This window comes from Protopterus annectens, chromosome 11.part0, assembly GCF_019279795.1.
Source record: "Protopterus annectens isolate FY-2018-M chromosome 11.part0, PAN1.0, whole genome shotgun sequence".
In the NCBI taxonomy this organism is placed as follows: domain Eukaryota; kingdom Metazoa; phylum Chordata; order Ceratodontiformes; family Protopteridae; genus Protopterus; species Protopterus annectens.
Window position 1 is genome coordinate 189049374 of NC_056745.1, and position 24184 is coordinate 189073557.

General features: G+C 44.1%; 1 protein-coding gene across 3 annotated transcripts in view; it reads left to right on the forward strand.

The window, feature by feature from the left end:
- The window catches only part of TULP3 (TUB like protein 3), a 1091431-nt gene that overhangs the window by 389891 nt on the left and 677356 nt on the right, over positions 1-24184 (forward strand). For all 3 annotated transcript variants that reach the window (XM_044087608.1, XM_044087605.1, XM_044087606.1), the window contains one exon: positions 1546-1722. In XM_044087608.1, the coding sequence (XP_043943543.1) occupies positions 1546-1722 (177 nt within the window). The remainder of the gene's footprint in view (positions 1-1545; positions 1723-24184) is intronic.

Here is a 24184-nt window from a genome sequence, read left to right on the forward strand (position 1 = left end):
CCGGTTATAGTCAGGAGAAAATTAACAATAAATAGTTAGTTCGGCTATTCGCGTTCATGTTGAGAGTTACCCGGGCTTTTTGCAGTGGCAAAGACAGTTAAATGCCTTATGTTGCTTCAGTTTAGTTTTAAATTGTCCTAGGAAGGAGAGCAAAGTAATATCACCTGGAATTAAGTTCCAAGCTCTACCTGCAGCGTTGGCAAAAGGGCATCTCCAGCTGCGTTGTTAATTTTGATTGTCTGAATTAGAAGTTTGTTCGAGGATCAAAGCAGTCTTGGATTGTTGTGGGGGGTGATAATATTTTGAAGGGCTGGTGTGTTATCTGGGTTATAGAGTATTTTGTTAGCCATGATCAGCAGGTTATATTGGATGAGACTGGGAAGTTCTAGCCACCCAAGCTGTTTTAGGTTGATGCAGTGGTGTGTTTTAAAAGGCATTCCAGTGGCAAACCTGGCAATATGATTGTAACAGGTTGACAGTCTATTTTGTACAGATTTGTTTAGATTAGAGAGAAGGAGGGAGGCATATAAAAGTGTTGAGAGTAGATGAAAGCGAGCTATAGCCATCTTAGCTGGATGAGTTAGGAAGGCTTTTATTCTATACAGTGACCCAAGTTTTTTATTGATGTTCTTGATTGTTTGATTTACATGTAGGTCAAACTTTAGGTTATTGTCAATAATGACACCTAGTAATTTTGTAGAGGGGTCAGGGGAAATTATTGTCCCATCTTTTGCATTTATGGTAAAGGTGAAGGAGGCAGACCTATGAGTTGGAGAGAATAACAGCATTTTAGTTTTTTTTTTTTTTGATTTAGTAACTATCTTTTCTCAGAGAGCCAATTTTCTATGGTATTAAAGGTGGACTGGGTAGCAACCCTCAGGTCAGTGGGAGAAGTAGCTGAGCAAATCAGGGTGGAGTCATCAGCATACTGGGTACAACTGACGTTTGGTATGACTGTATACAAGTCATTAATAAAGACAGAAAACAGTAGGGGCCCTAATATGTAGCCTTGTGGTACTCCATGGGTGTTTGGTGATAGATTAGAGAGCTTGTTCTGCCATAGGACAGCCTGTTATCTTCCATTAAGGTAGGATGTAAACCAAAGAAGGGCTTTAGTATCAAGGTGGAAAGTTTGCAAGGTGTGAACCAGAAGTTGGTGGTCAACCATGTCAAATGCCTTGGAAAGATCCAAGAATAGGGCAGAGGATATGTGATATGTAAAAACTTTAATTTTTCTCCAGTCATAACACAATTTTTTTTGTGTTTTAACCCGTCAGTAACCATTAACTAGGATTCATTTTCTAAATATGTTTGATGCCATAGAGCAATGAGAAGTACAGCACAATGGCACCGGTGTGCTTTCACAGCATTGGTCATACAGACATTCCATTCATTTGCTGTTGAATATTTAGTTATTCTGTATTCTTGTAATGATAGTATAGATACACTATGTTATTTTCTTTGGTATGTACTTGAACTACATACCATCTGATAGTCCTTGTTAATGAACTACATATTTAAATTTGATATTGTTTTCTTTGGTAGGGATTGATGGTCCTGCAGCCTTCCTAAGCAATGAGGTAATTGATCTAGGATCAAAGATCCATATCTTATCTGTAGGAGAGTCTGCAACAGATGATGAACCAGAAGAAATGAATGCTCAAGATTCACTACCAGAGCCAGCACCAAAACCTGATATCCAAGAGGTCCTGCAGAAACGAGGCAAGTCTTATTTCTTTATATTATAGTTCTGATGGATTGCTGGTCCAGAAATCATGTTTATAAGTGTAAACTGGAGTACTTTAACAGGCTGATTATGCAAGGCAGCTACAAACTGACAGTGTGTGACTTGGGTTGCTGAAAAGATCCACTGACCAGTTAAAAATGGTTAAATAAGGAAATAAAATATAGTGCATCTGTGTGTATCAGTGTTAAACATCTACCCTCCTTTGTTATATTTCCCTTTCTGCACCCCCCCCCAGACACATCTTAACTGTAGCAAATCAAATTTCAGTCCCCACCTGTAAGTAATATTCATTACTGAAAGCTGATTATTTATCCCAGAATTTTTTTTGCTCCATTATAGCAGTTTTCAGTGGAATATAAATACCCTTGCCAGTAGCCCCTTAGTACTACAAATCTACAATTATTGCCCTTTTTCTTCTCTTCTGTTACTGTTGGAGCTCCTCTTGCAATTATTACAAGTACTCCTCTCTTCCTTTTCCCTAGGTATCCTGCTAAATAACCATCATGAAAACCTTCATCAAATTCACATGTTCATTTATTTCTAAGTGTCTTCTGTAACACAGCTATTTGCACTCTACATTTTTAATACACTTCACTACTTTCTTTTTTGTATTTATCTTTGAGACCATTAATGTTTAAAGACATTGTAGAAAGAATCATATTCTTGCGGGAATTATTATTCCCACCTTTTATGTATAACAACTTTTTTATTAAATGTCTAGTTCCAGCTTTTGTGTTACATGCTTGCACTGTTTGGCAGGTTAATTTTATACAATTATGTCTTGTCATCTACATTTCAGCCTGTGACACATTTTGCAAAACCTTTTGTTTTATTGAAAACCCTCAAAAATACATACACTCTCAATACCCCCTGAAACCTAGTAACTTAACACAGAAAATTATGTACATCTTCAAATGTTGAAGTTTTACACCCTCCCCCCCTGTAGGAACAAAATTCCCAACTAACAGCCACACACAGACTCAAGCTAAATCGAAAGAAAGATTATCCATAAGACACATGGTAGAGCCTGTGATTCTACTAAGTGATGTCTGGTTTTGCCTTATCTTTATAGCTCTCCCAGCTAGGCAGACAATTGAATGCATTCAGAAGACATTTTCTCCAAGCCATTTCTTGTCTTTTAGTGACATGAGAACTGATACAGGACTGTTTACTAGAAAAAAAAAATCTTACAATATTCAATACTCTTTTTCATTTACTTGCATTTTTAAAGCTTTAAAGCTAATGGCCAGTCTTTCCCATATATATAAGAATGAGAAAAATCACACTATTTTTTATTTTGTCATGCTCTTTTAACCAGATCCCTTTTTTACATTGCAGTGCATACATTTCTTAAAACTAAACAAGGAGAGAGAGAGAAGCAGGGAGAAAGGAACAAAAAGAATAATCAGAAGCACCTATTTATATTGGTATCTCCATTACACTGAAAAATAACTGAAACAACTTTACTTTATAAAATGCAGAGAAAATCCTACATCCCTTAAGTAATACTATTAAGAAAAACATGTTTTACTTACAGTTAGCTCTGTCCCTCCTCTTCCCCCTCCTGAATATTTTCCCTAACATTAATGATATAAAGTAGGACATATGCTTTAGAGTCCCCTACAAGTTTAACAAAGTCCAAGAAAGTCCAATATTTCCAGATTTTCTTCTTCTATGCCTGTTTATCTCCATCTCTCAAACCCTATCTCTGCTTCATTTCCAGTGCACTCTTGATTCTTCTAATCAACTCCTATGCTTTTTTTCTCTCTCTCAAGCATTTTCCATTGCAACACTGGGAAAGGTTTCATTGGCACAGTCTCCATGTGGTCTTTATTACCAGAAGAACAAGGAGGAGAATCTCTTTCTGTTTCACAACACGCTTTTTTTTGGACAAACTTTTGTATTTCTGCCTTAGTATGTATTTCATCAAAAAATGTTTTGTTCCTCCAAGGAAAATATTTTGAAGGTAGCTTGCTTCAGCAGTTTGAATCTCACACCTGCTTCTTGACATTCCCTATATAATGAATAAATTTGTTCCTCTTTTGCCTGTTGTACAATGAGTAGTCATTCTCCATAAACAGTCTGCTGTCTCCCATGTTTAGTACTTCGTCCTTCTACTGCACATTTGTCAGAATCAACTCCTTCTACTGGTAAGTTTGCATTTTTAACAATTCCTGTTGTGGAGTACCAGTCCAGTTGCTTATTTTTGCTTTTATGAAATTAATACAGACTGCTCCTTCCAGCTTCTCGGGTACAGCAGAAAATCTCAGGTTTTCTCTACATGCTCTAACCTCTAATTCTATTAGTATTTGAAACATCTCTTCATGTGCAGTCTCATATTCAGCCAGCCTTTTCTTCATTTCAACCTCTGAGTTTTGTAGTCTTTATCATCTCATCTGAGTATCTGTTTAAAACTTCTTCCATTTTTTCCAGCCCTTTATTATTTGAGTTAATATACTCCATCAGTGTTTTGTTTACTTTAGTCAGGTCTGTGTGCAATTGCTTATACTTTCCTCAAGGTTACTGGAAGTCATGTCTGGAGCGTGCACTTCTTTTTGCTTAACAGCTACAGTACTTTTCCCAGTCAGTGCTTTTTCATCACCTTTTGTAGCCGATTTTCCTTCCAGTCTTCTATATTTCTTTTTTACTAGCATCCAAGCAGCACACTTACTAGTTGGTGAAATTTGCTCAGAAATCCAGATCCACTGTCTTTCTTTGCCAAGTTTCTGTTTTCACACCATGAGAGACAGAATTAAGTTGTTACTCAGTGTGCAGCCATCTTGGAAATCCCTCTGTTTATGAACATTATAATGTACTAAGGCATGAGTTTCTGAACTGCTATTCAAAGAATAGTCAGTAGCATTAAAGGTACATAGCTGAAAATGTGGGAAATACGGCAGTATGCATCCACGTAGTATAGAAAAGTGATTGAAAATGAGTAGTAATAAATGGAAAGGAACATGAGGCTTGTTAATTGGAATATAAAACAGTAGTCATTTGAGTGCATGTGTTTAGTATGTGATGGTAACAACCTTAAGAGTAAACCAGGTGAAGTGCTTAAAGTGACCTCTTTCAAATATAGTGAAGATAAGAGTGATATAGGTTTATTATTATATTTTTGTAGTGTCTCCTTTGTATCATTCTTACTATTGCTGTTCGGGTATTTTGCTCTAGTAGACTAAAATACTTGTAGGAATACACTGAGATGCACTATATAGGTTCATAGGTTCATACTAGACTAACTGCCCTCGTGGGTCATTTGAAGCCTAGCCAACTACCCCATGTGAGAATCGAACCGTGCACCTTGTGTTTGTAAGGTAAACACCTTAACCATTATGCCAACCTCCCACCCTCATTTTGTGACTGAGTAAATTAACTGTTCAGTGGTGTGTCGGTAAGCAGGCACCACTGCCACCCAATGTGATGGTAAGCTATAACCACTGGCCCTAAATGTAACACCCAGATGACAGGACACTACTCACTGTCATCAAGATGATTGACACCTGTGGGGTTTGCATCCTACCACTGCCCAGCTAAGGGTGAGGTAACAGCAAGAAAGTGCACACAAATCTGTTTCAATAACTAGTTTGCAAAGTGCAACTTGACTACAAGAGCATAAATGGAATATGTACCACTTTCCAACCTCTACACCCAAACTGGACTGCACACAGGCCACTTAACAGAGCTGTGTCTTTGGCCCTGCACTCCTAGGTCCCTTGTCTTATTACTCTCTCTCTGAACCATTGATTTACTGTACAACTTTGTCTACAGCAACTGCTTTTCACACAAAGTATTATAGGTTCATAGGTATTTAATAGGCTCCGTGACGATAATTAGAAGCCTAGCTTTACATTCCTATGGTAATTTCTTAGCCCTTATATTTTGTGTATGAATAACCCCGAGTGGGAAGAACAAGGATATGTTGGAACATTACTTGTTGCCCCCTTTCCATAACGGACAGTGTACTTATCCATGGGTGAATTTGCAGTTTCCCTTCCAGTTGTCCACATTTCATTTGTACTGATTTGCCCTCGTCCATCGCTTCAGCAACCTCCTTGATGAATCCAAACTGGTTTGGGTCAAGAGTTTGTAGGTTATTTTATTTATTTAACATTTGTTTACTGGGAAAGTCTAACTTGGAATAAAGCTAGTTTTCAGCAGAGGCCCGTGGAGAAATGCTCCAGTCATATGTCTTTGTGTCATGACACTGCATTTTAAATAAAGTGTGTAAATTAAATAAATTTTGGATTTGCACTATTCCTGACAGAAAGTAAATAAATTTAGGATATTATGTAGTCCAATCTCGCCTACATTCTTACCCGTGGGTTCGGAGCCGAACCTCTGCTCCGATTCAGCCATACTCTAGCTCGAAGTCTTTCATTTGGCGGGGCTAAGAGGTATCCCATGCTGCACTGCTCCCTTTCCCTAGATCTCATTTGCCTCTCGCAAAGCTCAAACATGGTCTCTCTCTTGGCTGTGGCTAAGTATAACCTTTTTGTCTTCTTGACTAAAAATTTTGCTCCAACAGCTATTTTCATAGCTGTGTGTGCGTGTTGTGGTTTTGTGGAGGCTGTTTTGTGCGGACCTTTGTGGCTTTGTTTACTTTTGGTTTTGGTATCCCGTTAGCTATCTCCCAACAGGCTAGGCCCGTTTCAGTTAGAGGACCTAGTCCTCGCTTGGTTACCTTTTTCCCTTCTGTGCTTGTTTTGTGTTTAGGTACCTACCCCCTCCAGGCTAGGGCTGTTTAAATTAGAGGACCTAGTCCTGCCCCTTGTTTCCTGTCAGGACCATTTGAGTTAGAGGTCCTTGTGTACTGTCTGTAGTTTGTTAGTTTGTAGTTCCCGCGCTTGTTGCTAATGTTAGTTTCTGTGGTGTTGTGTCTAGTATTCTGCCCACCATGTCTAAAGATACAAAAGAAACATAAGCCTTCGGGCTTTAAGAAATGTAGTAAATGTGGGTACAAGATGTCTATTACCAATGGGCACTCTGTGTGTGTTTATTGTTTGGGGGCTATACACCTTCAAGAGTCTTGTGCGTTCTGTCACACTTTCAGCCCTTGTGTTCTTCAAGAACAGAAGAACAAACTAATTCTGAAGGGACTACTAAAACCCTCTTTCAAAGAAGATTTGGAGAGGTCTTCTAGTGCTAAGTCCTCTCCCTCTAAAAAAGACAAATCTTCCAAGGCAAAAAAACGATCTCAGGCTCCGTTTGTATTATCAGAGCCTCCTTAGAAAGTTGCTAAATCTACTGTGGCATCCCCGGCTCCACTGTCTTCAGTGCTGAAGGAAGTTTGTGAATCTACAGGACCTACATTGGCTCCCAGCCTCTCTGAGCCAGTGATGGCGATTCTAGCTCACAGCCGGTCTCCAATATTTAGACTGGTTTCTCCTCCTCGCAGGTCTCCTTCTGAGAGGCGGTCTAGGTCTCCTACCTTATCCTCTAGGTCCTCCAGGACACACTCTGATGTGGTTGTGGATAGAGTGGTCCAGAGACTGCTCCAATTTCCAGTGCTGGCTAAATTGCTTTCTGCTCCAGCCCAGTTGGCTCTGGAGCCCTTCACCCATCCATTGTCGATAGATCATCCTCTGAGCAAATCTCAGCCTTCGGCGCCAGAGTGGTCGGCGCCGTCTGATGCTTTGAGGTCGGCTCCGGTAGCCCATCCTGGCTTATTGGCTCCGATCACAGCTCCGACCCCGTCGGCTCCATCCACGAGATTCAGGACTCATGGCTCCTCAGTCAGACCCGAGGGGGAGGTCTCAGAATGCTGTTCGGCTCCTAGCCTCCCTCTTGGTGCTTCAGCTTGGGTGAGCCTGACCCTTGCTTCAACTTCGGACCTTGTCCCTTCTGCTCAGAGGGTTTCCACGGTTAGTTGATCTTCGGAGCCTGGGGCCCAGCTTTCGAGGTCATGCGGAGCATGCTGGCCAGGTCCTCAGCTGCATCATACAGCTCTGATACTCTTCCCCCTCCAGTTCCGGTATCAGTCTCTAATCACCCTCTATCTTTGGACAGCGGAGACCCAAGGCCTCAGGATACCTCCATCAGTGTTCCTCTAAGTTCTGAGGGCCCCCCAGAGTTTTTGCTTGAGGAGCCACCCAGAAAAAGAATGTGCAAGAGGAAGCACATCGACTCCCAGGAAGAGTCTCGCACATCAGACCCAGACCTCGAGGAATCTGAGGGGTCCCCCAAGTCATCCACCGAGGATATCTCCTTCTCTGATATCCTAGAGATCTTGAAGCAGAGAGGCGACTGGCCCTCAAACCCACCCCCTCTGAAGAGGAGTTGGTGTTCTTGAAGGCCTTTGGGGCTCAGCCCTCCACCTCCTGGGTCTCTCCACCCTTCGAACTCCTGGATCTGGTTTGTCGAAGGATGTGGGAAACCCCTGACACTGTGGAACCAGTCCCCAGGAGACCCAACAAATTTCTGTCTGCCCCTGCTGACAAAGACTTTCTCACGAAAGGTGTCCCAATAGATGCAGTGGTGGTGGCAGCTGCCACCAAGAAAGAACTGGCTGAGACTTCATCTACCATCCATCCCCCTAACAAGGAGTCTAGGACCATGGATCGGTATGGGAAGTGTATGTTTTCTTCAGCGGCATTTACTTTACGATCGCTGAATTACTTATCACATTTTACATGGCTCTAAAGAGATCTCCTGAAAGAGCTTGGAGATGCTCTGCAGGGTAACGTTGCTGACGCAGTGGCTCAAAGTCAATGTTCAGATGTGTACCCTGAATTCTATCGCTAACTCCTCCATGAGGCTGATCTCCTACACAGCCGAAGGAGCGAGTAGGGCAGCGAGTTCCAGAGTCTCTCTCAGGAGGCACTCCTGGATGCGCCTCTAATTTCGCAGAGGCCTTCAAGTTTACATTCACCAACGCCCCGTTTGATGGTTCCTCATTGTTTGGAACCAAGGTGAAAGACACTCTCACTAGGTGTGAGCAAGAGGGAAAAACTCTGTCTGCCATGGTAGTCCGTTTTTCCATGCCTTCTAGCCCTTATCCCAAGGCCCAGAAGAGTGGGAAAATGTGGTTCAAGAAATCAGAGTGTTTGCATGACGCACAAAGTGATTCCCCCTCCAGAGGCAGGGGAGGGGGTGGTAACTCAAGTAGAGTAAAAGAGTGCTAGTCTAAGGAGCATACTTAAAATGAGGAGGAATAAATTGTAATTTTAAAGTATTTCTTGTTTACATTTAACAACACATATTTCAATGCGTTTTGATTCTGGGGTATTCATTCACATACATTTCCTTATAAGGTTTAGGTCTTAATTTATTACATTTAAACTCAATGCTTCCAGAGATGGACTTATGATGGTTGCATCTGGTTAGACAACTTGTATTACTTGTTCATACCAAGTAATATGTTTTTTGGTGGCACATTTTTTATAAAGATTAACATTATTTAGTATGTGACTACAAAAAATTTGTATTTTTATTTTTGTACAGTTTACTCAGTACGAGTGCAACTTTATTTTAAATTATACATAGATTTTTTAAATTATGCAGTTGTATGGATGTTTAATGAATATTGGTTTTATAAGTACTACAGCACTTTAAACATGAACTAGGTTATTTGAAGGAACAACAACTGTTTTTAATTTTTTAATTGATTAATTCTTTATGATCTAATTAATGGGTTTGGCCTATTAAGAGTGTTATATATGCTGAATGGCCACACAGTTATTTCACCTTGAAAAAGCCTGAGACTCTCAGGCTGGGTTTACTGTTTTGTGAATAAAGAAGTCTTGTTCCAGTCTTAAACGTTTACGTGCTGGTTTATCTGTTTTTGCTGACAAAAGGCTTGTGAAGGAGTATACTCAGCGATTGCTGCTCCCATAAGAAGGAACATTTGGTGTTGTACTGTTGTTGAAAGCTGAGCCGGTGGTCTTTCCTTTGCTTCTTAACTCAAGTAGAGGTCGCCCTAGAGGCAGAGGAGGCCCCCGTAACCAGGGAGACCATGATTTCTTTTGTGGTTCTCCCTACCAGTGCTCCTGATGGGAGGCACGACTGTGCATTTCCGGAGCCAGTCGGGAGTCGCATTTCATTATACCCAGAAGCCTGGCAAGACATCACCCAGGACCAGTGGGTATTAAAAATAGATCTGAAGTAGGAGATTCATTTGTCTGCAACCTGTGGGTTATGGATCCGATATCGGATCCGAACCGGCATGGTTAATCCAGCTATGGATCCGAGCTCTTAGCTCCTCCCCTCGCCCATAATGCCCTGCTCTCCCTACATGACCTCAGATCTAGTTTGCTGCGCTGGTAACCAGGTCTTGGATCGTCTGAGCTCTTCAGCTAAGTGATTATTAATATCTAAAAAAAAGCTTTAATTTGATTTTTTGGAGTTAGTTTTGAGTGATTGTGTTAGGTTTCCCTTTATCTCTTGATAGTTTCGGTTTTAAATTTTACTTTTAAAACTTTATTTTTATACCCTCCCCTCGCTGGTCGGAGTTTTTGTTTGAGTGTGCTGTTTGAGGCCTTGTGTGTGTACTAGTTTAGTACTAGTTCTCTGTCTTTTATTTGTTTAAAAAAAAAAAAAAAAAAAAAAAAAGGACTTAGTTATGTCAGAAGCCCCTAAGGCAATATTTTCGAAGTGCTCCGAGTGTGGCCATAAGCTTTCCCCTGCTGATGGCCTCACTCGGTGCGTTCGATGCCTTGGGGTTGAACATCTCACTTCTGGATGTTCCATTTGTGCAGGGTTCAACCCCAGGGCATTGAAGGAGCGGAGGTCGAAGCTGGTCCTGGCGGGACTTCTACCCCCAGACTCGGCTTTGGCTTCCGCTCCTGTGGTGGGTACTGTGGCTACAGTTCCCTCCTCACCTGCTCCCCCTCCTCCACCTGGGACTCAACCTCCCGCTGCTGGGTTGGAGGAGAGAGAGGCAAGAAAAAAGGATCGGAGAGAGAAGCACCACAAGCGGCGGGCCGAGACCTCCGTTTCGGCCCCGCCAGCTAAGCGGGCTCCCCCCCCGGCCTCCTTGGCTGCTGGCTCCCCCCCCCCCCTCGTCTCCGGTCTCCGGTCTGCTTTTCACCGGGGCCTTTGGAGGAGGAGACCCGATCTCCGTCGAGGCTATCGAGGAGGCACTCAAGGCCTACCTCGGTAGCCTCTTCGAGATCTACATATAGCCTTTGATCTGGACCACATGATGAGAAGGTTCATCCAGGCCCAGATGCAGATGGGAGTGCTCCTGCCTCCCTCCTCTGGGGGGGAGCTCGACCCCATTTTTCAAGCCTATAGCTCCTTCTCTCGACCCGCTACCTGGGTTCGGAGCGTTTGGAGCCGGGCAGCTTTGGAGCCGGGGGTGGGTCGGCGCCGATAGTACTAGGTACTTCGGATCCGACCCTGCCTTCGAGTGTTTCGGATCCAACCTCGGAGCCTGGCTCGAAGCTTCAGATCTGGGGACTCAGTGTGCCTCGTGCCGTCTGTGTCGGAGCGCACTGGTCGCCGGATCAGTGTCTCGGGCGGCTCGATCCACTCTTCGGATCGAGGGAGCCGACTTTCGGATCCGTTGGTCGAGGCTGGCTCCCTCGGCTTTTGATGTAGTGGAGAGGGCTCTGTTGAGGGCTTCTGGACCCCGGCACTTGCTTCGCTCCGTCCCGCTCCATCTGCACTGGGTCAGGCTTCCACCATCCGGCCACTGGGACAGCCCGCTTCAGTGCCCCAAGCTGTTCCATTGGAACAAGACACTGCTTGCGAGGGCTCCTCGGACAGCCCCCCCCCTGAGGAAGCCCCAAAAGGAGGCACATAGACTCCAGTCTTTAACTGAAGACACGGACTTGGAGGAAGGGGAAGGCTCCCCAAGATCACCCCCCGAGGATGTCTTCTTTGGAGACATCATGGAAATGTTTCGCATAAGGGGAGGTGGTCTGCCCCCAAGTCTTCCTCGGACGAGTCCGTGTTCTTGGAGGCATTCGAAGCGGGCCCGTCTACCTCTTGGGTGTCCCCTCCTGCCGATCCCCTGGTGGACCTTACCACCAGGGCGTGGAAGGAACCGGACACCGTGGAGCCAATCCCCAAAAGGCCAGACCGTATCCTTAGCCCCCCTGCAGACCGTGCCCACTGGAGTAAGGGGCCCCGGTAGATGCCATGTTGATGGTAGCAGCCACCAAGAGGGAACTCGCCCAGGAGAATCCCTCAGTCCATCCCCCCGAGCAAGGAGTCTCAGATGATGGACCGCTTGGGGAAACGAATGTTTAGTTCAGAGAACTTCTCAGTGAGGGCGCTCAACTACCTGGCACATGTTATCAGGATGCAGAGCGATCTTATTAAAGAATACGCTGCACCCCCCCCCAGAGTCCATGTCGGAGGAGGACAAAGTTTTGCACTCCACCCGTATGGCCACTCTTCGGTCCGTGATGAATACCTCTATGCGGTTGCTGTCCCATGCTACTGAGGGAGCCGCTAGAACTGCAGGAGTAGGCCTAGTCACTAGACGCCAGGCCTGGCTCCGCCATTGCGATTTCACGGAGCCCTTCAAGGCGTCCCTTTGATGGTTCTGCCCTTTTTGGCAAAACTGTTCGCGACACCTTGACCCAGAGCAAAAAGGACGGGAAGACGCTGTCTGCCGTCTGAATCCGCTTCTCTGTGCCCCAGAGGTCCTACTCTAGGAACCAAAAGGGCCAGAAGAAGATGTGGTTCCGGAAGTCGCAGCAATCCCAACCCGCTCCGGACAACCAGTCTTTCCGTGGCAGAGGAGGACAGGGAGGACGCCCCCAGGGCAGAGGGGCTCCCAGGAACTTCGGGTCCAGAGAACCTTTCTCTGAGCAGCCCTGAGGTTGCCCGACTGCTCCACTCTGGAGGCAGTCGGGGAGCACCTAGCGGCATGGGAGTCCATAACATCAGACCGCTGGGTCCTCCGCATTATATCCAGAGGATACAAGATCCCCTTTCATCATATTCCAAAATTAAAATCCCTCCCCGATGTTCCACCCAGTCAGTGGGAGGCCGATTCGGCAGAAATTGGCCATCTGCTGGGGAAAAGAGCCATCCAGCCCGTCCGCCCAGACCAGATCAGATCAGGGTTCTACTCCAGGTTCTTTTTAGTGCCAAAAAAGACAGGGGACCTAAGACCAATTTTAGACCTGTCCCTGTTAAACGTGGCAGTTCCCAAGGAGAAGTTCCGGATGGTCACCTTGCAATCCATCCTCCCCCTTCTGGGAGAGAATCACTGGATGTGCTCTATAGACCTCAAGGATGCGTACTACCACATACTAATGGACAGACGTTCCAGGAGGTTTCTTCGCTTCCGGCTGGGAGCCAGTCACTACCAGTTCAGGGTCCTTCCCTTTGGTCTCACCACAGCCCCCAGGGTGTTCACCAAAGTATTAGCAGTGGTTGCGGCCCACCTGAGGCTTCAGGGGTGCAGGTCTTCCGCACCTGGATGACTGGCTCCAACAAGGCATCTACTATCATTGGCGAGACTCCTTTCTTCATCTAGCTCCCCGCCTGGGCATCATGATAAACGTAGCAAAATCCAACCTGGCTCCTACTCAGTTGATAGATTTTATAAGTGCCAGGTTAGACACGAGGGAGTTAAGAGCCTTCCTCACAGCCGACAGAGTTCAGAATCTGCGACTCCAGGTGCGGGCCATCCTCCACTCCAGCTCAGTTCTGGCGGAATTGGTCCTGAGGGCTCTAGGGTCCATGGCGGCAGCGATATCTCTTCTTCCACTCGCCAGGTTCAACATGCGGGTCCTTCAGTGGACACTTCAAGTTCAGTGGTCTTACCTTGCTCTACCTCTGCATCATCCCATTGCGATCAGCAAGGCTTGCAAGCAGTCCCTCTTGTGGTGGCTGCACTCACAGGATCTCAACGGAGGCCACCCCTTTTGTGCTTCTCCCCCTCTTGCCATGGTGACCACGGACGCCTCCCGCCTCGGGTGGGGCATTTTGCAGGCCGGATGGTCCAAGGCACGTGGAACGACTCAGAGACCTCCCTGCATATCAATGTTCTAGAGATGAGAGCAGTGCTCTTGGCGTTGCGAGCACTTCAGGCCTTTCTTCCCCTGGGAACAATTGCGATTCAGTCAGACAACATGTCGGTGGTCTGGTACATCAACAAACAGGGGAGAACTAGGTCTTATCCCTTATGTCGAGAAGCCATGAGAGTGTGGGAATGGGCGATCTCCACCAACCGCTTTCTCATAGCGCATATTCGGGTCGGTCCAACATCCTTGCGGACAAGCTCAGTCGCACCATTCTCTCCGCGTGCGAGTGGTCTCTCAATGCTCAAGTAGCATCTACGGTGGGGAACTCTTGTCTGCGATCTCTTTGCGTCTCCCTTAAACACCAAGTGCGACAGTTTTTTCGCTCTAATCCCTCCTCCAAGGGTTTCCCAGAGAGACGCTCTGGTGCATGCTTGGCCTCCCGGTCTTCTTTACGCTTACCACCCTTTGCCTCTGATGCTCCAAGTTATTCAGAAAGCCTCTCGGTTGGGGTGCAGAATGATCCTCATTGCCCCATTCTGGCCTCGACAGATCTGGTTCCCTTACCTAAGGTCTCACTCGGTGAATCCGCCTTGGATTCTAGATCCCATTCCGGATCTGATATCACACCCATCGAACCTACCAACTCCGAATCTGGACAACCTGAAGCTGACTGCTTGGCTGCTCCAGTTCCACTCCTAATTAGGACTCCCGGTATCTCGTCCCCTGTTAAGGCCATCCTGGTAGCAGCTCATAAACCATCTACCAGGAAAGTTTACCGCAGTAAATGGAAACGATTCTCCATTTGGGCAAGGTCTAGATCCCTTCACGGTTCCCCTTCCTCTGGTGCTAGACTTCCTAACCACTCTTTTTAATGATGGTGCCAGTAGTTCCACGGTCAAAGTGCAACTTGTGGCTATTTCTCACCATCATGTTGGTCATGACTCCGGACCACTTATGTCTGCCAAATTGTGTAAAATCTTTCTAAAAGGCACCTTTCTTCTTAGACCCCCTATCAAGCAAGCGGTTCCTCCATGGGATCTTTCTTTGGTTCTTCAGGCCTTGACCGCTCCCCCCTTCGAGCCTGCGGCCTCTGTAGATCTTAAATTTTTATCCCTCAAGACTGCTTTTTTAGTAGCCATTACTTCGGCCAAAAGAGTTTCGGAACTTCAACCCTTATCCATGAAGCCTCCTTACTTGGCCTTCCATCCGGACTGCGTATACCTCAGGACCAATCCCTCCTTTCTTCCTAAGGTAGCTTCAGAAGCAAACATTAATCAGTCCATTAACCTCCCTGTTTTCTTTCCTAAATATCAGAACAAGGGTGAATACAAGCTGCATTCCTTGGATGTTCACAGGCAGCTTTGTTTTTATCTTAACAGGACAGCTGGTCATAGGCAATCCGATCAGTTGTTCATTTCCTTTGCCAAATTTAATTTGGGTAAGCCAATTTCAAAGTCTCCTTGTCACGCTGGATTAATGTATTCTTTTAGCTTATCAAGCTTCTGGGAGGCCCGCGGAGGAGTCCATGCCCATTCGACCGGTCAGTTTCTACCTCAGGCCTTTAAGGCTAGGATTCCTCTGGATGACATTTGTTCAGTAGCCACTTGGGCTTCATCTCATACCTTTATTTCTCATTACAAGCTGGATATCGCATCTAGAGGTAGAGCATCCTTTGGCTCTGCGGTGCTCCGGAATATCCTTCCATGACGGCCCAAGATTCAGGTAGCTGGGGACTCTGTCCCACAGGTTGCAGACAAATGAATCTCCTACTTCAGATTTAGAAGTTATGTACTTATCATAACGTTCCATCTGAGTAGGTGGATTCATTTGTCCCTCCTATCCCCCTGGCCTTGTCAGTTTCCTGCATATTATGTGTTACCCTTTCCAGGGTATTTTGATTCAGGGCAAACTCGATCTGAGGTCATGTAGGGAGAGCAGGGCATTATGGGTGAGGGGAGGAGCTAAGAGCACGGATCCATAGCTGGATTAACCATGCCGGTTCGGATCCGATATCGGATCCATAACCCACAGGTTGCAGACAAATGAATCCACCTACTCAGATGGAACGGTATGGTAAGTACATAACTTCTAATTTCCGGTGGATATCACATTCCCTTCTCTTCTCCCCCTCCACCGATCAAAAGAATCCCAGATGTTCCACCCAATCAAAGGGATTCCACAGCTTCAGAGGTTATAAAGCTGCTAGGAAAAGGAGCCATCCAGCATGTCCCCTCAGACCAGATCAGATTAGGGACTTACTCCAGATTCTTTTTGGCGCCAAAAAGAACAGGGGACCTGAGACCCATCTTGGATCTCAGCCGTTTGAACCTCCACGTGAAGAAGTCCAAGTTCCGAATGGTCACGTTGCAATCTATTCTCCCATTGTTGGGAAAAGAAGTGTGGATGTGCTCCATTGACCTCAAAGATGCTTACTACCATATAAAGATGGACAGGGCATCCAGAAGTAATCTACGCTTCCGGCTGGGAGCCAGTCAATTTCAATTTTGTGTCCTGCACTTTGGTCTCACCACAGCCCCCAGGGTGTTCACCAAATGTATGGCAGTGGTGACTGCTCACTTGAGATGTCAGGGATTCGAAATGTTACCGTATCTGGATGACTGGCTCCTTTCTGCCACCACCAGGCATCTACTACTGCAGACCAGAGATGCCACTATAAAGCTGTGTCAGCAACTGGGCATCACTCTAAACTGGGAAAAGTCTGCCTTGTTGCCCTCGCAGCGTGTCACCTTTATAAGCGCCGAGTTAGACCGTGCTCATGAGGGCATTTTTACCACAAGAAAGGATTCAAGGTTTGCAACAACAGGTAAACGCTTTGCTCCCTTTAAAGAAAGTGCAGGCAAAAACGGTTCTCAAATTGTTAGGGATGATGGCTTCAACAATTATGCTAGTCCCTCTTATGAGGCTACACATGAGGCTCCTTCAGTGGATGCTCTTTGACCAGTGGTCTTTACAAAGTCTTCCTCTTTCTCATCTCATAATGATCACAGACAGGTGCAAGCAGGATCTATGCTGGTGGCTTCACACCAGCAACCTCAGTGTGGGAAAACCCTTTCGTTCCATCCCCTCCTGTTGCCACAGTGACCACAGATGCCTCCCAGATGGGGTGGGGGGGGCAGGACAGTCCAAGGCATGTGGTAGGAACACGAGATACATCTGCATATCAATATCTTGGAGATGAGAGCAGTGCTACTAGCGTTGCAAGCACTTCAGAGCTTTCTTCCTCTCGGGACAATTGCGATCCACTCAGATAATATGTTGGTGGTATGGTAGGTATGGTATCTCAACAAATCTGAACAAACAGGGAGAAACCAAGTCGTACTCCCTTTTGCAGAGAGGCCATTCGAGTGTGGCAGTGGGCAGTGTCTTCCCAACGCTTTCTTGTAGCAACGCACATTCTGGGGAAGTCCAGCGTGATTGCAGACAGGTTGAGCAGAGCTATTCTGATGCCTCACGAGTGGTCCCTGAACAGGCAGGTTGCAGAGCAGATTTTCCGCAGAAGGGGTCAGCCTTGCTGCGACCTATTTGCCAGCCTTCTTATTACCAAGTGTAGCAGCTACTTCACCCTTATTGCCCCAGAGGGTGAGTCACCCAGGGATGCTCTAGTTCACGATTGGCCCTCCGGTCACTTTATGCCTTCCTGCCTGTTCCTCTGCTGATGAAGGTCATTCAGAAAGTGCAATCCTTGGGAAGCAAAATTATTATGATTGCTCCACACTGGCCTCATCAAATTTGGTTCTCCTTTCTCCATCCCTATCTCATGGATGCACCCTGGATTCTGGACCCACAGACAGATCTGCTGACTCGTATATCAGGGCAGTTCCATCCCTCTCTTCAAACCCTCCGGTTGACGGCCTGGCTACTCCACTTCCATCACTAGTCAGGCTTCATCATTTTTCTCCGGAAGTGGTTCATATTCTGTCTTCTCATAAACCTTCAACCAGAAAGATTTATTCCAGTAAATGTAAAAGATTCTCCATCTGGGCTCATGCAAGACAAATTGATCCTTATACAGCTCCAGTTTCTTCAGTTCTGGAATTTCTTTCCATGCTTTTCAATCAGGGGTCAGCAGCTGCAACCATTAAAGTCCAGTTGGTGGCTATTTCCACTTTTCACGTCACTAATGAACCCAGTCTAATGATGCATAAACTTTGTAAGGCATTCTTGAAGGGCACTATGCTGATTCGCCCTCCAGTCTTTGACCCGGTCATGCCTTGGGATCTAAATTGTGTGCTACAATGCCTCGCCACTTCCCCGTTTGAGCCTGCAGCTACTTGTGAACTGAAATATTTGACTTGGAAAACTATCTTTTTGGTAGCCATCACTTCAGCTAGACGTGTCTCAGAGCTCCAAGCTTCGTCAGTTAGACCGCCTTACTTGATTTTTCACAAGGACAGATTTTCCCTCCGACCAAACCCTTCCTTTATGCCCAAAGTGGCTTCGGTTAGTAATCTCAACCAGTCCATTGAACTGCCCATATTTTTTCCAGAGTTCTCTAATAGGGCAGAATTTAAATTTCACCTGCTGGATGTTCACAGGCAGTTGCATTTTTATTTACATAGAACAAAGGATCTTAGAAAATCGGATCAGCTGTTTCTCATTTTCAGAAAATAAGATTGGGTCTCTTTTTTCCAAAGTGACCTTGTCTAGATGGATCTCTAGTTGTATTTCCTTCATTTATGCCTCAGGTGGTAAGGATTTACCATTTAGAGTGAAGGCTCATTCTGCCCATTCTATGTCTACATCTACAGCTTTTCAGGCCAGAATGTCTATGGATGATATTTGTGCTGCGACTACATGAGCATCTCCTCACACCTTTATTACTCACTACAAATTGGATTTGGTATCCAGAGGCAGATCTTCCTTTGGTTCCACAGTGCTCAGGAGTATTTTCCACTGAGCCTCCCAGGGTTCAGGTGCTGGGGACGCTGTCCCACGGGTAAGAATGTAGGCGAGATTGTACTAAACATCAAGAAGTTATGTACTCACCATGAAGTTCGATGTATGTAGTCCATCTCGCCTCGCATTCTTTCTTACCCTCCCGCCTTCCCCCATCCTGGAGGACCTAAAGGTTAGTTCTGGTTTCAGTACTCCTTTTATTATTGGAATGTTTGTTCCTTCGATATGTATCATGTGGATGAAGGGGAAATGATTGAGTGATTTAGCTTGCAGCAAACAAGTTCTGGGAAAAGGGAGCAGTGCAGCATGGGATACCTCTTAGCCCGGCCAATTGAAAGACTTCGAGCTAGAGTATGGCCGAGTTGGAGCCGAGGTTCGGCTCCGAACACACGGGTAAAAATGTGAGGAGAGATGGACTACATACATCGAACGTTATGATGAGTACATAACTTCTTGATTTGCACTATTCCTGGCAGCTGAATGCCATGTTAATTAATCAATGGGGCGGCGAAAGCCGACAGTCTGGCAAGGCTTATAAATGCCCTCGGGCAGATAGCCTAGTACCTACCTATGAACCTATTACTACAATTCAGTTTTATTTGCAAAAGTGGTACGAGTTGTGTTTAAAATATTAGTCATACCAGAACATGTAATTCTCTGTGTGCCTTGAACACAGAGTAGTAGCTGAATTTAACAATGGTTTACTAACCAAGTAACGATAGCCTGGAAGCCAGTGAATGACTATTTGGAAAATGTGGAGATAGTTTTCACATGTATTGTATGCTAAACCTATGTAGCCAATGATTTGCTTTTAGCAAACCTAGCCAGATAGCAGCAAAATATCAGTCAGAATTAGCAAAAACAATAAACAAGTACGAAAGTATCTCTACAAGTATGTGAATGCCTTTAGAAGCTCCTTATCTAGCATACAAGAAGGGCAACAAATTTGCTGTTTAATTGGTTAAAGAAAAATTAAAACGACGCAAACTTCTTTGAAAATGGAGTCTTGTCCTTTGTGAAAATTGATAGCTGAAAATCCAGGCAGCCTCCATACGGTATTTAGAAAAGTGAACATAATATTTTCTTCCACCCTGTGTTCTAAATACCACTGCATTTTGACAAATGCAAACTGATGCTGAATAACACAGTTGCATAAACAGTCGTATGTGACTGCAGACTTCCATGATGGTAGAAGAAAGTCTACACATGCCCCTACTCCCCCACCCAAAAAAAGGAAACAAACAAAGATAACATGTCGCAGTTTCATAAAAAAGCTCTAAAGTTCACAGTATAAAATACAATTTATATTATGTGATACTTGTCATCCAGCGATTTAAGTATTAAACTTCCTCAAAAGTATATATTACCATTTTCATTTTTTAAAATACATAAAACAAAAGGGACCGCATGTAATTACGTTTGGAGTAAGACACTTCAGAATGCTGCCTAAGCAAGGAAAAAATAGTCACCTGTTCACATTGCTGCACTATGGGAATGATCTTTATTGCTTGTGAGGCTTAAGGTACACAGTTTAGGATCTTCAACCACCAGGAAATTATTATTGCAGTGACATTCGTATTAGAAGGTATTATTTATAAAAGGGTAGGAAATATTACAAAGCAACATCATTTTGTATCCAGTGCTTGCATGCTAGAGCCAAAGAAGGCAAAGGATTTGCTGCCACTATAAAGTGTGGTAAATAAAACTTAACACAGCACTTCTGCGGTGTCTTACTCAATTTATTGTCAGACAGACTCAGTTTCACTAGGAGGAAAACAAAAGAAAATGTCACGTTCTGCTGCTCTATTTTATGGCATTCTAACCTTCAAATGATGATTTCTGACCAAACTGAAAGGAAGAATGCTCCATAATGTTTATACACATGATTTTCTGATTTATAGTTGCGTCTGCATAACCACAGGAAAATTAATCAATATGGAATTTAAAAGTACTAAATAGGTCTATAACATGGGAAGGGCTGACTGTGGCATTTCAACCCAATCAGTGCAGCTAAATACAGTTTACTCCATATCAAGACATGAAAAAAAAAAAACTGGGAGATAACTATTTACGAGAGAATCCACAGACATCAGGAGCTCTTCAGCTTGTACAGCTCTTAAAAACTCCTTAATGTAAAGGAAAGTTTGTTGATTTTTTTCTCAGCTGTAGACTGCAACAGACTCAAATGCAATGAATGCTGGTTTCTTGAAAGTTGAAGGAAGTTGAGAGAACAGGTCCAGCTACTATGTTAAATTATTATTCGGCTATTTCTGTTTCTTGGTGCACTACCACTTTGGTCACAGACATGTCCGGATGCTGCTCCTTTGCCTCCTTGATTGCTTGAGCTAAGGCTTGGTCATGGCCAATGTCTGCATCTCCTGAGATAAATATTCTCTCTTCTGTCCTTGTTTCAGAAACTCCACCTTTAACAGTCTTTGTGATCTGAGTTGTAGTAGTGGTGCTCTTTGTCTCTGAGCTGATGGTTTGAGCACTCAGTAAAATTGCGGACTCTGCATCTGTATTTCCATCACTGCCCTGTGCAGCCTTATAGGTTATGGTCTTTGTTTCTGTGTGAACAATGGGAACTTCTTTTGTTGGGATTTCACTTTTAACTGTATAAGGTAAATTTGAGATGGTGAGAGTCTTAGTCTTCACTAGTGGTGGTCCTTCAATGCCTGTGTGGATCTGACCACTGACATTAAGTGTTCGGAAAAGTGATTGAGTGTAAGTCGCTTGTCCCATTCATTGGGCATTGGCTCTGGAACAGATTCCATGAAGTTCTTCTTGAGTTCGCTAATATTGGCATGATGTTTCATAATCTCATCTTTGGTTCTGTCAAGACCTCCCAACATTAAATTGCTATGTCTGATATAAATGTTTTCACCCTGAATTCTGTTTGATCTGTTTCCTTATTTAGTAATTCCATAATGATTCTTTCTGTAGCCTTATAGATGACTGATAAGTCTAATGGGTCTTATAATTACCTGGGTAGTTCACATCCCAACCTTGGGATGACTGTTGCTGTCCTCTATCTGTTATGAAGCCTGTTTGGAAGCTGATACTGTATAGCCTCTGTAGGGGGAGGTTTGTCAAGTCCTGATTCAGGCTGACCAGTAGGCAGCCCAGTATGGCATCCAGCAATGTGACGGGTAGTGTTTTTGGCCTTGGGTAATGCCTTAAGGACTTGTTCTTGGGAGATTTGAGGGACAGGTGTAGATGCTTGTGTGTGACCTGTGCTAAGTTTGTCTCCTAGTAAATTGGCTATATCCTGTGGATCTGAGTATGTAATTGTGACAAAAGGAGGCACTGCCAGCACAGCTAGCAGGAGTTTTGTAAATAATTGTCATTTGTGAATATCAAACCAATTTATACAAGATGCTTGTATTACAAATGTATTAGAATTGTATATCATGTGTATAGCAAACTGCTCTGTACAGATGCCTGAGTTGAAAAGGTATTTGTAAAGTGCTGAGTTTAAGATGTATCCACAGTGTGCCCTACTGGGAGAGAACAGAAACGTACATGCACTATTGTAACTGTTAAAATCTATATATTTTAACAGTGGAAACTGGAATACTGAGGGGTTAACCTCAGTCCAGTAAACTTTAGAAAACTATGAAATTAAATCACTTTATAGGATATGCTATAAAGAAGCTCTCAAGTTTTCAGTGCAGCTAGAGACACCAAGTCTGTACTAGGAAGCTTTCTGTATTGTCTTTGGAGTGAACCAATTGCTACTTTTGAAGAATGAAGGAATGCAGTTGTTTTATGACTTCCAACATCTGTCAACGATCTGAGCAAAAGCCCTTGTTTGAATATTTTTACAGGTAGTTGCTAAATACTGTCAGCTTCAACAGTGGGGGTTTTGGTCTAGGAACTAGAAATCAGATGACCAGAAATTATGTCATTCTGCACGCTATCCCAGCAGTAATATTTTAGTTATTATTTTGAGAAGTCTGTGAGTGAGACGGAGCATTCTACATTTGGCCGTGGACCTGACAACAAGAGCCATTCACATCATCTGCCTTGCTCTAATGATGTAAGTTTCTAGGGAACAGTATAACTGCCTTGGGTACAGTCCGGAATATAGCGAAGCTTAGTTTAGATATTTTTCTTTATTTGTGTGAGCCTGTACTGCAGTGTTATTTTAAATAGTTCCTGTGGTTTTGAATTCTGATGTAACTGTGAATATATATTCAGTATCATTGTATTCTTTTATTTATTATGACATTTATTTAAACCTTTAATTGTGGCTGATCTGTGTAGAAATATTTAAGGTTTGAGAATACTTGCATATTTATGTGGTGACACTATGTGGGCCACTCCTAACAACCTTGCTCTTGATCAAACTACCATTTGTATTAATATTTCACAGTAAGATTTTACACCCTTTGTTAAGGGCCTTAGAGTAGCTGTTGAGGAGTGACTGGTGGAAACTACCTTTTAGTCTGGGCAGAAGAAGGCATACCTAGTAAACCTGTGCCAGCCTTTCCCAGGTGTGTGTGTGTGTGTGTGTGTGTGTGTAAATCAAACTTCAAAGAGTGTGTGTGTCAACTACTTGGGCAGGGACACACAGCACTGGTTGGACAGACAGGGTGCTGGGTGGTCTTGGTTTGGTCACTCAGCTGAGATCTCATCTCTGTAACTGTGCCAGTGGGGAGTCTTATTAGAGATCTGGAGAAACAAGCCCCGGACTGACTGTGGTCTTTGTCTGCTCTTAAGGGAAGTTGCACTTGATGTAGACAGCTGCATCTGGAAATACTGTGTGTACCTGTTATCCTCCCAGTGAATGTCCCCCACAGGTGCCACTGGTGAGGATTGAGGCTCCTTGATTACTGGTCCAATGGAGGGTAGTCACATTTGGTGGCAGTGGTGGGATCACCACACCACGTGTTAGGTTCATAGGTAGGTACTAGGCTATCGGCCCTGGGGCCTATATAAGCCTAGCCAAAAAGGTTCCCTGGCTTTTGCCACCCAAGAAAGTTATTTTTGTTTTTGAAGTTTTAAGAAACAGTGTATGATTTTTTAACATGTTTTAACATTTGTTAATAGGTTTTAGGTGAATGTGTTGTACCAGTATGTTATTTTAGATAAGTAGGCTTGAATATTCAATTTTTACTGTACCTTTATACTTTAATTGTGTCTTAGTTAATTGAAATGATGGGAACTAGAGGTATAAAAGGATTTTGGTTGCATGCAGTTCACATCTGATGAAGGTTTTAATGAAAACATACTGTATAAAGAGAGCTTTTGTTTATTTTTTTGGCTGAATAAAGTTGGAAGTATCTTTATATCAGTGGCTGAGTTTGTTTTCTGAGTATCCTAGACCTAGGGAACTTGTGACACAAGAAATGACCACAGTTCCTCTAGAGATATAAAACGTATTTCAAAATTATTACAAATATTTGTGTAAAGGAGAGGGAAGTGGAAACCAAGAAAAAGCATAAATGGTAAAATTTATGGAAGACTTAATTTTTCTAAGGTTACATCAAGATTAGGCCCAAGAGCTAGTAGTTCTGATCGGAGGAGATAACAATGGTGATGTATAATGACTATGCAGAAAAGTGTCCAGTAACCAATGCTATTCATGTGGTAG